Here is a 14,015-nt window from a genome sequence, read left to right as displayed (position 1 = left end):
TGACATCAGAGATTCTGTAAGTTTGTCATTTATAGACTATGAGGAAAGTAGAATCATTTAGCACTTACTCTTTGGCCTTATGAGATAATAGAAAATATATACATTGGTCTGTACCCCTTGTTTCCTGGCACACATTCCTAAAATCCTTGTAAATTACTAAGTGAGGAGTGCACTAGGGGAATTCTTTTTATAAGATTTTATTTAGTGATTTGACAGAGATCAAAAGTAGGCAGAGAGGCGGGCAGAGAGGGAAAGAGAGAGAGAGAGAGAGAGGAAAGCAGGCTCCCTGCTGAGCAGAGAGTCCGAAGGGGCATTTTTTATTCTAATGAGGCAGCACTGGGTGGGCTCCTTTATGGCTTCTGGATTGGGACAGGTCCCCAGAGAGAGACAAAGCCATAGTCAGAAGCTTAGGACTTCAGCCTTGTCTCCTCTCCCCTTCCCTCCCTACCCCCAATCCTTCAGAAAAGAGAGCTGGAAATTGAATTAATAACTGATCAATTCTACCTGAGGATGCCTCCATAAAACACCAATGGCAGGTGAATTTCTAGGTGGGTGAACACAGCCCTCCACGTCCCCAGCGCTGGTGGAGAGTGTGGGGAGAGCACGGAGAGCACCGCACTCCGTCGCGGTCACCCTCCGGGGAGCCCTCGCAGGCTGGGGGTCTGGTGCGCCTGACTGGGTGTGGGTTCCGCGTGAGGGGCCTAGCCGGTGAAGCAAGAACGTGTGTCGGGACATGTGCCATATTTGGGGTTTTATTTGGGGCTAGTCACCAAGGAATGTGAGCGTGAGTTAAGGCGTAGTCTTCAGGGACTGATGATGAAAGGACGATGGTCAGGGCCCAGGGCCTGTGTGTGAACTCAGGCTCAGTGACTGAAAACTAGGTGGCAGGTGCGGACCCGTGATCACTGCCCTTAGGCTACCTTAGGGATGTCACCCAGGGGTCCTGACAGGGAGCAGCCTGCTGCGGTAGGGGGCGGGAGTTTCCATGGACCAGAGCTCCTGGGGTGAACTTGAGATTGAATTTGAGGTCAGTGTGTTTGGGGAGTGCAGGGTTTGTCTGTGTTTGGGAGCATTGGAGTCTGGGCTAGTGGGTGTTTTGAGGCTCAACCTTCAGATGGAAACATTTCCTTTTAGTCTTTCGAGTCGCTTCTCAAGTTTCCTAGAAAAATGGGAAGAAAAATTTGTCTCCTACACCCACTCTTCCCACTGTCCCCACAGAAATGGGAGTAGTTCACCATGATCAAGTGGTGTGTCCATGACTAAAGAGGGGATTTTTAACTTAAGACCAAATTTACTCTGATATTTCCTCTCAGGTTTGACACAAGTAAAAGCAACCATTGTCCTAAATGCTCCTCCTCAGTGAGAGCTATTTTGTTAAAAGAGATTTTTTAGATCACGTTTCAAAAAATTGGGGTCATCTACATTCAAGACTCTGCCTAGCTTCTAACACTCCTGTATGCTTTTGTACTGTCTCTAGAAAATATCAAAAATTCCTGTTGCTCCCCCTTATCAGCAGCATTTTCTACTCAAAATTTTTTGGATTTTGGCGACTCCAATATCTGAGTCCTTGTATCACACAGCGGTTTTAATTTGTGATTTTCTAATACTGAATGATGTTGATCATCTTTTCATATGCTTGTTTGCCATCCGTTTGTCTTTGATAAGCACCTGTTCAAGGTCTTTGCCCATTTTTAACAGAGTTTTATTATACATTTTATATGAGAAAATCAAGGATACATGATTTCTGAATGCATTATTATATTCCTGGACAGAAAAAAGATAGTAGTGGAAAAACTTATGAAATATGAATAAAATCTGTAATATAGTTGAGTATTACACAATTTTAAAAATTAACATATAATGTATTATTTGTTTCAGGGGTATAGGTCTGTGATTCATCAGTCTTACACAATTCACAGCACTCACCATAGCACATACTCTGCCCAGTGTCCATCACCCAACCACCCCATCCCTCCCACCCCCCTTCACTCCAGCAACCCTCAGTTTGTTTCTCTTATGGTTTGTCCCACTCTGGTTTTGTCTTGTTTCATTTTTCCCTCCCTTCCCCTATGAGCCTTTGTCTTGTTTCTCAAATCCCTCATATCAGTGAGATCACATGATAATTGTCTTTCTCTTACCGACTTATTTCACATAGCATAATACCCTCTAGTTCCATCCACATCATTGCAATGGCAAGATTTCATTTTTGATGGCTCCATAATATTCCATTTATACAATGTTGTTTTCTTAATTTGACAAATGTACCATAATTATATAGAGTAGTCACACAAGAGGAAGCTGAATAAAGCATATGTGAACTCTTTGTAGTATTTTGTGACTTTTATGTAAATCTAAGCTTTTCTGAAAACAAAACATTTATTAAAAATAGATATAACCTGTGTCAATTATATCTTAGTACAACTGGGAAAAATAGGTGTAACCTAATTTTATCACAATATCTCATTGAAAACATAGTTCCATATTATAAAATGTTTATGCATATCTATATATGATATTATTATTAAGCAGCTGTAGTAATATAGATGAATTTGTAGGGTGGTAACTAGAGTCACATAAAATGTATGCATTAAAGTAAGGTATACTTGAAGAACAAACTCTTCAATTATGTTCAGTTTCTATTTTGATCCTCTTTATTCAAATTCTCACATTCTTTTTAAAAATTTTTATTTATTTATTTGAGAGAGAGAAAGATCACAAGTAGACAGAGAGGCAGGCAGAGAGAGAGGGAAGCAGGCTCCCAGAGAGCCTGATGCGGGGTTCAATCCCAGGACCCTGGGATCATGACCTGAGCCAAAGGCAGAGGCCCAACCCACTGAGCCACCCAGGCGCCCCTCAGATTCTCACATTCTTACTGCAAGATTTGTTGTAACTTTTTTCTTATATGTTCCGGATATCTCCATTTACTTTTACTCCTAGGTAGTTTATATATTGCAATTCTATGTGGTGTCTTTAAAAAAAAATCATACCCTATACATTTTGTAGTATGGTACAGCAATTCATTTCAACAGCTTTATTGTCAAAATGTACATATAACATTTACCATTAGTGAGTGTACAACTCGATGACATTTACTAAGTTTAGAGACTTGTGCCACCGTCACCACAATCCAATTTTTAGAAATTTTCATGATTACCAAAAGTAACTGGATGGTTGTTTTGTTATTGTCATTATTGTTATTTGCCAAAAATTTTGACAATTTTTAAAAAATATTTTATTTGTCATACAGAGAGTGCACAAGCAGGGGTAATAGCAGGTAGAGCGAGAAGCAGGCTCCTCACTGAGCAAGGAACCTGATGCCAGACTCAATCCCAGGACCCTAAGATCACAGCCTAAGCTGAAGGCAGAGGCTTAACCTGACATCCTGACACTTCTTTATATATTCTGAATACAAGTCCTTTATGAGATGTATAATGTGGAAATATTTCTCCTAATCTCTTGCTCTACTTTTCACTTCTTAAATACTGTGCTTAGAAAGTGCAAATGTTTAAAAGAAAAAGTACAGATGTTTTAATTTTAATTTTTATTTATTTATAATTTTTATTTATTATTTTTTTAAAAAGATTTTTATTTATTTATTTGACAGACAGACCACAGGTAGTCAGAGAGGCAGGCAAAGAGAGAGAGGAGGAAGCACGCTCCCCACTGAGTAGAGAGCCTGATGCGGGGCTCAATCCCAGGACCCTGAAACCATGACCTGAGCCGAAGGCAGAGGCCTTAACCCACTAAGCCACCCAGTGGCTTATTATTTCTTTTCAGCATAACAGTATTCATTGTTTTTGCACCACACCCAGTACTCCATGCAGTCCGTGCCCTCTCTAATACCCACCACCTGGTTCCCCCCCATTATTACTTTTTAAGTAGGCTCCGTGCCCAGTGTAGGGCCTGAACTCATGACTGCAAGATCAAGAGAGTCACATGCTCTACAGACTGAGCCAGCCAGAGATCCGAAATACAAGTTTTTTTGCATTTTATTTGTATTTATTTTGTATTATATGTATATATATATATATATTTATTATTTTAACTATGTCCAACTTAATACTTTTTCTTTTATGGCTCATCCATTACTGTCTTGTCTCAGAACTTATGGCTAACTTAGTTGATTTATGTACATTATCTTCAGTTTGCCTTTCTAAATTTCATACTGTTAACCCTTACATTTAGGTCTGGGAAATATCTTTAGTTAATTTTTGTATATGGTTAGAGGTAAAAGTCCTAATTTATTTTTCTGTAAATAGAAATACAATTATCCCAGCATTGTTTGTTGAAAAAACTAATCATTTGGAATCATCTTGGTACTTTGGGAGAAAAGCTATTAACCCTAATAGTTTTGGACTGTCAGTTGTGGTTCTCTCTTTCTCATTGGATCCAGACCCTTGTTCGCCTCCCTTTAGTGGCCTTTCCCTGAGGCCCCAATCCCAGCCCCAATGCAGTTTCCTCTCAGGTGCTCTTTCCTTTAGTTGGTGATGGCCAGTCTCATACCCACGAGGGAAAGAAGCACAAAATCATTCACTGCAACTGCCCCTGAGAACAATGTATTACTTAAAATATAACCCCTGGGAAATTTTACTAGTTACCAAGCACATTTAGATACAGCCTTAAGAAAAACAGATACTGCAACAGGCATCTGCTGGAGAGGACAATATATGGCCTTGAAGCCGAGCAGCTGGGGATGCCTGCCTCGCTCAGGGCGGAATGCCACCTGCTTCATTTTTCTGTTATCTCCCCTTCCCCCACCGGAGAGCACCTGTGGCTACTTAGATAAGTCCTTTGAATGTGCTTGTTCAACTATATACTTTATACTGTTTGTCCAGACATATTTTGCCCTCCATCTTGTTTATCTACAAGGCATATGACTAATGTTTGACTTTCATCGACTCTTCTGTTGGTTACTGTTTCTATCTAATAAAAGCGAGACTGTGGAGTTGCTGGGGCATCGGTCTTTTCGACTTCTGTCCCCTGCTCCCAATCTCTTGCAGCTGACTTGTTTGTGCCTAATTCTTTTCCCGTTCGCCGACTGGAAGTGGCAATTCACCTGTAGCCCAGAAGGTGACCTCCGCCATTTCAGTAAGAATCAAGTATGGGGCCTCCTGGGTGGCTCAGTGGGTTAAAGCCTCTGCTGGGGTTGTGGTCCCAGGGTCCCAGGATCCTGGAATCAAGTCCCACATCAGGCTCTCTGCTTCACGGGAAGCCTGCTTCCCCCTCTCTCTCTGCCAGCCTCTCAGCCTACTTGGGATCTCTGTCAAATAAATAAATAAAATCTTAAAAAAAAAAAAAGAATCAAGTATGCGCTGGCTGCTACATTCTTACAGGGCCTCATGACTGCCTGTAAATCTCACCCATAGTTAATATCAAATTGAAAGACAAACCAGCGAAATCTTGCAAATGTAGTTTTAGAAGTAGAAATTCGAAGAAAACCTTAGTGATCTAACACTCCTGGCATGTACCCTCATCCTTGAGCACTAAGCATATAACCAGCAATCTCATAGAGCAAAAATTCAGTTCTTTCTGCGGAGGGGTCCAGTCCTTGAGCTACTTAAATAAACTTACTAAGTTGCACCACAGTACCTCTCAAGAATTCTTTCCTGACTGCTGTGATCAACAGTCCCGCAACGACACTGTTCTAGTTGCCCCAAATCTTTCTGTTCTTAAAAACCGCTTCCTGCAAGCAATTTTTCACCAAAAGCTTTCCATGGGTGTCTGCTTACCGGATGTGTTACCTTTTTTTTTTTTTTTTTTTTTTTAAGATTTTATTTATTTATTTGACAGAGATCACAAGTAGGCAGAGAGGGAGGCAGAGAGAGGAGGAAGCAGGATCCATGCTGAGCAGAGAGCCTGATGCGGGGCTTGATCCCAGGACCCAGGGACCATGACCCCAGCTGAAGCTTGAGGCTTCAACCCACTGAGCCACCCAGGCGCCCCCGGGTGTATTACTTTTTCTCTCCAGAAGGTCCTTCTCTGCTGCGGTATCCACACCTGAAGTTCCACTGACTGTTTTGAAACTTCCTTTTTTTTTTTTTAACTTCCTTTTTTAAAAATACAAAGTGGATAATATACACCCTGACCTTGTTACTTCCTGTCCAGTCCACGAACACGATTTAGCCCACACCATTTTTGCTTCCAAGAGCTTGAGTCTCTAGGAATCTACCCGTTTCCCGCACCAGCCAAAGTTTACGACGAGGTATGAATGGCTTTTCAGGACCTCGCCAAGCCCGGCTAGTGGCAGCAAACCCGTCCCTTTGATTCGTGTTTGTCAGGCGTCCAAACATGGCCGCCCCCACAGCCACAACGAGCGGGCGCGGACATATTGGCTCCCTGGAACTAACGCCAAGCAGTTGTTCGCCGTTCTTCAACGGCTTCAGGTCCTCCTCGGCCGCCATAGGCTGACGAGCAGTTTGGGCGACGTTCCCAGGAGTAAAAGCAGTTCGCGGAAGTGTTACGTTTAGACTTCCTTTTTGGTCTGGAGAAAATCAGGTCAGTGTGTGTTTTTATTCCTTGAAGATTCTCTGGTCTTTGTTTTCTATTTTTGTTCCATTAGGAGGTTAGTTTCTCACAGAATGACGTGACGTCCCCAGGGTAGAAGTGGAGTAGGGTGAGCCCGTGGAATTATTGGCGGGGATCGATTGGGCCGAGCACGAAAGTGGAGGCATTTGAGAGGAACGAGCTGGGAGTCTGTGACTCACCTGTCCGTGGTTAGGGTACTTTTGAGGTCAGTAAGTCGGCTCAGGGTCTGTAGAGCTCAACCTCTGTGTCCGGGCTGTCCAGAGCTTGGGGTTCTGCAGATCCGTCCGCTTGTCGGTGGTGCAGGCGATGCGGATCATTGACGATGATCGCAGTGTCTCGTTCCAGTTGGGGGTTTAATTTGGGGCTCAGTAATTTTGGGGCCCAGGTGGATGCTCGTAACATCGGGGTGTCTGGCCTGGGTTTTGGATTAGTAAGGGGGTGTGTAATGAGTGTCTGGTACAGAGAGATGCATGTGAGGGCCGTAGCTTTGGACGCCAAGGACCCGGGGCTGGAGTTTCGATTGAGGTTCCAACCTCGGCTGCTGAAACAGAAGGTTGCAGAGCTCAGAAGAGTAGTTGGAAACCCTCTGTTTTTTTTGTTTATTTGTTTTTAAAAGTCTTTTGTTCAGAGGTTGACTGACTTCAGACGGAGGGATTCACCCACCACCCTTCTCCTCTGTCTGTTAGGAGCCGTCAATGGCTGCTTTCCCGCGGTAAAGGAAGAATTGAGTCCTTGTGCCAGGGATTTTAAAGTTGAAAATGTGTAATTTCCATCCCTTTGCAGAAAAGGTTTGTCAATGCCTGCACTCACCTCTTAATAACTAACAGCGGCGAGCACTGTTGCTTCCTTTTCCGACGTACGTTCACACTTCACTCTTTGCTGGAAGACTGTCCATTTTGTTTAGTATCCGTCCTTCTTGCAAGGTGACCCACATCTCGGTTTATTAGTAAGTACTGTTTGGTCTTATTCAGGCATGGTGCTTCCAGTTCCGATTGCTAATGACTGGATTTCTGTGAAACAAGCTTGGTATATTTTATAGTGCAGTTCTAGCCAAGTATGTGAAAATCTGCTTAGTGGTTTCTGGGGGAGCCTTTTCTCTTTTATATAAGCAATTCCTTGAATCTCTTTTTCCATGTCCACGATGATATTGTCTGAGTATAACCTTAATATTCATTCCAGTTAACAGTGTTTATAATTTATTCTTATCTCAGTGTATCGGGTCTACTCAGCAATCAGGTGGTAGTGGACATACCTATGTGTCCAGTTGCTTACCCATAAAATTCATCTGCTATATTGTCTGGAGTTAACATGTTTCCAGGAGGGTTAGACAATAAAATTTATGAATTTATCCAGGATTTCAAACTTAGGACCGAAAAATGTTCCTAGTATTTTTTTCAAGACAAAAAAAAAACCAGTCTATTTTACCTGAGTTATCCGTTTCACTACAAATGGGCATGTTTTATTGTGTTTTTTTTATTTTTTTATTTTATTTTATTTTTTTAAAGATTTTATTTATTTATTTGTAAGAGAGAGAGAGAGTGAGAGCAAGCACAGGCAGACAGAGTGGAAGGCAGAGTCAGAGGGAGAAGCAGGCTCCCTGCGGAGCAAGGAGCCCGATGTGGGACTCGATCCCAGGACGCTGGGATCATGACCTGAGCCGAAGGCAGCTGCTTAACCAACTGAGCCACCCAGGCGTCCCTTATTGTGTTTTTTTTTAAAAGATTTATTTTATTTATTTATTTGACAGAGATCACAAGTCGGCAAGAGGCAGGTAGAGAGAGAGGAGGAAGCAGGCTCCCCGCAGAGCAGAGAGCCTGATGCGGGGCTCGATCCCAGGATCATGATCTGAGCTAAAGGCAGCGGCTTAATCCACTGAGCCACCCAGCCGCCCCTTATTGTTTTTTTGTTTTTTTTTTTTTAAAGAACAGGCTTTTGGTGTTGTTGAGTACTTCTATTTATTTGTGTAAAAAATCTACCAGTTGATCTGTATAAAAGTAATGTATATTTATATAAGGCCATCACTGCCCATGTCAAGAAACAGAATGTTGCCAGCATCCAGTGGTGCGCTCTGAGTCTCCTCCTAACTATATTGCATTCTCACACCTAAAGGTAATTACCATCCTGCTGTCAGTATCAAGCCCTTTAAGGTTTTTCTTTATATAGTTTTTTTTTTTTTTTAGATTTTATTTTTTTATTTGACAGAGAGAGATCACAAGTAGGCAGAGAGAGAGAGAGAGGAGGAAGCAGGCTCCATGCCAAGCAGAGAGCCCAATGTGGGGCTCGATCCCAGGACCCTGAGGTCATGCATGACCTGAGCAGAAGGCAGAGGCTTAACCCACTGAGTCACCTAGGTGCCCCGTAAAGTTTTATCATATTATCAAGTCATTCCTAATCATATTTTATTTAGTTGTGTCTGTTTCTGTGTCAGTGTAATTATACTTCATGCATCTTTAAATGTGAGGCTGCTTTTGCTCAGTATTTTTAAGAATGATTCATGTTTTTGCAAATAGATCTATCTGTGTTTGCTCTGCAACAAGAACCAGGCATATTCTGTGAATACACAATAAATATTTTAGGAGTTGCTACCATAAGAAGTTTGTCTCATACGCTTCTTTGTTTTTGTAGTATAGTCTTTAAAAACATGGAAATGATGTAGGAACAATCATTCTTAGCTTCAAATTGTGTAGTAGTTGTAGTTTCTACACAGCATTACATATTTTGAGTATATGGCAGGTTTTCCTACTATTAATTAAACGTATTCTCTGCAGTTTGGATTGTTAGGAAGAATGCTGCTGTGAAAATTCTTGTCTGTTTGCTGGTTCACGTGTGCCTTTATTTCAGTGTGAAGGGTGGTGTAGCTTAGATGTGTATCTCAGAGTGAAATTGCTGTGTCTCAGGGTGTGTTTAACTTCATCTGAAACAGGCGATGCCAGAATATTTTACAGAGTGGTTGTACCATTTATAGTTCTTCCAGTAGAATATCATTTGATTTATACTATAGTTTATGTAGTCTCTTTAAATATCTTTCCATACCCTAATATTGGTGAGAGATTTTCTTATATTCTTAAAAATATATTGATTAGAGGGGCGGCTGGGTGGCTCAGTGGTTAAGCATCTACCTTTGGCTCAGGTCATGATCCCAGGGTCCTGGGCTCCCTGCTTGGCGGGAAGCCTGCTTCTCCCTCTCCCTCTGCCCCTGCTTGTTTCCCTCTCTTGCTGTGTCTCTTTCTGTCAAATAAATAAAATCTTTTTTTAAAATTTGCATCTTTCATTAACATTGATAGCTGTCCTCTACTGTGATTTTTGTGTATGATGTGGGGTGGGGTTCAGCCATCTCCTTGTCCCCTCAACTCCAGAACAGATATCTCATTGTCCCTGCATCATTTTTTAAAAAGACAACCTTAGGGGTGCCTGTGTGGCTCAGTCGGTTAAGTGTCTGACTTCGGCTCAGGACCCCGAGATCATGACCTGAGCTGAAGGCAGAGGCTTAACTGACTGAGTCACCCAGGTGCCCCAGAGGCATGGCATCTTTAAAATGCTTGGTTTTCTGGGTCACTGTCATAGTCAATGTCTTACTCTTTATTTAAGTCTTAAAATTTCAGTACTTCTCTCTACTTATCAGATATTTTTGGTATTCTTCAACAGAGTGCTGTTGATGGATTTTGTTTTGTTTGTTGATGGGCTGTTTGTTCCGTCGGTTACTGGGAGAGGTGTGATGAAGTCTTCTATTAGAATGATTCGTTTGTTCTTGTTTTTTGGTCCACTTTTGCTGTATATATTTCAAGTGTTGTTAAGTGGATAGAAGTTGCAAATTTTTATAATGTGGTGAATTGAATCTCTTAACCAGTGAGTGTTCTCTTTCTCTGTAGTGATATTTGGGCTTTTTGGTCCATTTTGTCTGAGAATATAGTTACACCAGATGATGTATGGTTATTCTTCCCATGGTGTATCTTTTTCTAATCTTTTGCTCTTGAATTTTCCAAGCCATTGTTTCAGACATGTAACCTATAATAGCATACTGTTAAATTTTATATTTTAATCCAGACTATTTTGAGACATGTGTTTAATTTACTGAAATCCTTGTTTTATTTATACTTCATATAATTCTTAGTATGTTTTGTTTAAGAACAGTCATCTAAGTGTGCTGTAGTACCCCACTTGTTCTTAGTCCCCCCCCTTTTTTGCCTTGTTTTGGATGAATTTATCATTATATTCCCCCTTCTGTTAGCACGAAAATTACATACATTAAGACAATTGTTAGTTTTCATCAGGACACTAGAGATAATATACAGCATGGAGCCTTCCTTTTTCAAATTCTTTTTATTAATTAGTACTTTTACACTCTTCTCCAGTGAGACAGGATCTGAGAAAACTTCAACTTTATTTACTACTCCCCAGTTTATTTACAGTATTCTGTACTTATATCTTTATCTATTTAAAACTTCCTGAGATATTATGAAGTAATAATACTTAACTTGCAAGACAGTGCCTCTGGTTTGCCCAGTACACTGGTTTTCAAACCAGTGTGCTTGAAAGAAGTGCTTGTACTCACCGACTGTACAAAAGCTGTAGAGAGGTACCTGAACACACATGGTTTAAAAGAAAACAGTGCCTCGATTGTCTCCTTCTGTGTGCTCTGTTTTACAAAAGTGATTTGCGTGAGATTCCCTTTCTCCTGAGGCATGGTGCTGGGGTAGATCTCATTTTCCTCTTCAGTGTCACACTCTCCCAACTTACATGTCACAGAACAAAGGAAAACTTCGTGCATTTAAAACCTCGGGCGTTAATGGTCAGAAAAAGGAATCTTCTGGGCCAGCAAATAAAGGGATGCTTAGCAGTGCTGTGTGCTCAGGAGCTGTGAAAGGGTCTGGACCAGAGGAAATGCGCCCCTCAGATTCCCTTGTCTCCTCAGCCCACAGGTCCTGATGCCCCAGGAGCAAAAGGATCATGTGAAGGAGGAAGAAGTTACAAGATGTGGTGTCAGTTTTTATTGGGGCGCATGTGACGGAGACTGAGATTTCTGAAGGAAACTAGAAGTAGATTCAGGAGACACAAAGCTGAGTTTTCCCACTGCCAGCTGTTTCAGAGGCCAGAAAAAATGATCCAGGTCCAGGTGACTTTTGGTTTGTTTTATTCTTTCCTTTGTTCCCTAATAGAATTGTAGAGGCCTGTAAAAAATCAGATGCATTAATCTGAAAAGCATACATATTTCTTCTGCCTATCATATACATATGGATGGTGTTTCTAGGTTAAGAAGAAGATTGAACTTTTATATGTTATAGAAACTTCTCATTGGATGAATGGATGGATGACTGTGCACAGTTACAGAATATTTAATTAGGCATCTGCTTCTTCTGCAATGTTTCAAAATACCCACCCCCACTAGATATTTAGATATAGTCTATGGAGTGGAAATAAGCAGACAAGTTTTAACATTTCTTCTCTATCATCAAAAGGACATCACTTCATTAGAGAACACTGTTGTTAAGGAATCCCTGACATTTGATGATGTGGCCGTGGACTTCACCTGGGATGAGTGGCAGCTCCTGGCCCCTGCCCAGAAGGACCTGTACCGGGACGTGATGTTGGAGAACTATAGGAACCTGGTGTCAGTGGGTGAGGACAGCCCCCCAGTGTCACTTGGAGGGTCCCCATCAGTGACCTCTCCTTTCTCAGCTTCTTAAAGCTCTGTGGTATCTGTATTGCTCTGAAGTGAGATTCTTAGTCCCCTCCCTAGCTCCAGACACAGGGGTCTATTCTCCCTTCTCCTGAGTGCAAGCCATTACTTTGTACATATGTGTGATTTACGATGGCCTATATATGTATCGCACATACATGTCTGTGAAACAAATGTATTTTTGGTCTTCATCCCAAATTTTGGCACAGAGCTCCTATAACAGTTGTGATTTCCTGAGTTATAAGAGGATAATAAAATGGGTGTCTTTTGTTACTTAAATAACAAGACCCTTTCAACCACATTCGAGTTTATGTTAATGAGGTGATTTTGGAAAGCAACTGTTTAACCGAAGGCCAGAGTCTGGTTGCCAAGGGAACCAACCACCATGACAGGGTTGGAACTCTTGAGTTCCATTGCACCTCTGGGGAGGAGAGAAGAGTTGGAGTTTGAGTCAGTCACCAAAGTCTAATGATTTCATTAATCATGTCTACTTAATAATGTCTCCATAATAACCCAAAAGGACAGTTTTTTGAGACCTTTTGAATTGGTGAATTGGTGAATTGGTGCTCAGAGAAGGCATGGAAGCCCCCTACCCATTCCCACATACCTGGTACTGCGTTCCTCTTACACTGGGCTGTGCCTGAGTTTATAGCAAACCAGCAATGTGATAAGGAACCTTCCTGAGTTCTGTGAGTTGCTCCAGCAAATTAACTGAATCTGAAAAGGGGTCATGGGAACCTCTGATGCATACATATTCTATCAGAAGCCCGGGAAATAATTTGGACTTGTGACTGGGGAAGTCTCAGGGAAGTGGGGGGTGGGTGTGCAGTGTTGTGGGCGTGAACCCCTACCCTGTGGATCTGAAGGCATCATGAGGTGGAGAACGTTAGAGCTAAATTGTTGGACACTCAGTCAGTGTCCCTTGGTGTCATGGAATTCCTCAGTGTGCGAAAACCTCCCGTATCGGATGTCAGTAGTACTGTAGAAGAGTATCAGCAGTAAAGGAGATGCATAGTACAGGAAGGTTATCCTGTATGATGTGAAAATTGTTTTTTTCTTAACTGTAACATTCGGTGGTCTTCCCAGACCCCAAGCCTGAAGCTTGGTCTTTAATCTTTTGTCATTCCCATGAACAGGTTTTCATTCTGGCAAACCAGATGCGCTCTCCAAGTTGGATCCAGGAGACCCAACATGGACAGGAGAAGATGACATCCCCTGTCGTACCCTTTCAGGTGAGTCAGAGAACCCGGAGGGGGTCAGGAGGGGGCAGGCTGTGGAAATCATACTCTGATTGGTCAGATAAGAGGCACAGCTGTGAGAGGTGGCCAGTGCCTTCATGCATCTCTCTCCTGATGTGTGACCTCTTTTTCTTCATAGGAATTTAGAGAAAAATGTATGTTTTACCTATTCAGGGATCTCTTCCATTTTTATTTTCTGTACATCTTAATTTTTTGCTTATTTTCATAGTTCTCTTTTTCTTAGGATTCAAAGATCTTTCTCTTCTTCTTCTTCTTTTTATTTGTTTTGATCTTTCCTTTCTTCATACCCTTCTACCTTCCTTGCCAAAAACGTCCACTGCCCAGAGGCCCCTCCCCAAACAGAAAACTTTGAATTCCTCACTGTCTTCTAACTGCTGTACCTTTCTGTCCCACTGGTAATGTTGGTTTTCCTTCCTGACTTCCTCTAAATCCTGGATGCTGTGTCCCCAAAGTAAAGTGGTCTTCACTGGGCCCTTGTCCTCACTTTGAGGTCCTCCAAAGGTTCTGTTTTCCATTTTCTCATCTGGTCTCCTAACTGTCAAACTTTTCTTTCT

At 41.9% G+C, this 14,015-nt stretch overlaps 1 protein-coding gene across 1 annotated transcript in view; it reads left to right on the top strand.

Annotated features, from left to right (window-relative positions):
* Window positions 1-14,015, top strand: part of LOC132005858 (zinc finger protein 615-like) — a 37,475-nt gene that overhangs the window by 14,940 nt on the left and 8,520 nt on the right. Inside the window, exons 6-10 of the mRNA XM_059383368.1 lie at window positions 6,147-6,202; window positions 6,279-6,454; window positions 11,536-11,638; window positions 11,982-12,141; window positions 13,339-13,434. Of these exons, the coding sequence (XP_059239351.1) occupies window positions 6,147-6,202; window positions 6,279-6,454; window positions 11,536-11,638; window positions 11,982-12,141; window positions 13,339-13,434 (591 nt within the window). The remainder of the gene's footprint in view (window positions 1-6,146; window positions 6,203-6,278; window positions 6,455-11,535; window positions 11,639-11,981; window positions 12,142-13,338; window positions 13,435-14,015) is intronic.

The sequence above is a fragment of the Mustela nigripes genome, chromosome 17 (assembly GCF_022355385.1).
Source record: "Mustela nigripes isolate SB6536 chromosome 17, MUSNIG.SB6536, whole genome shotgun sequence".
In the NCBI taxonomy this organism is placed as follows: Eukaryota; Metazoa; Chordata; class Mammalia; order Carnivora; family Mustelidae; genus Mustela; species Mustela nigripes.
Note: the sequence above shows the minus strand (reverse complement) of the source record. Positions and strands in the feature narration are given on the sequence as shown.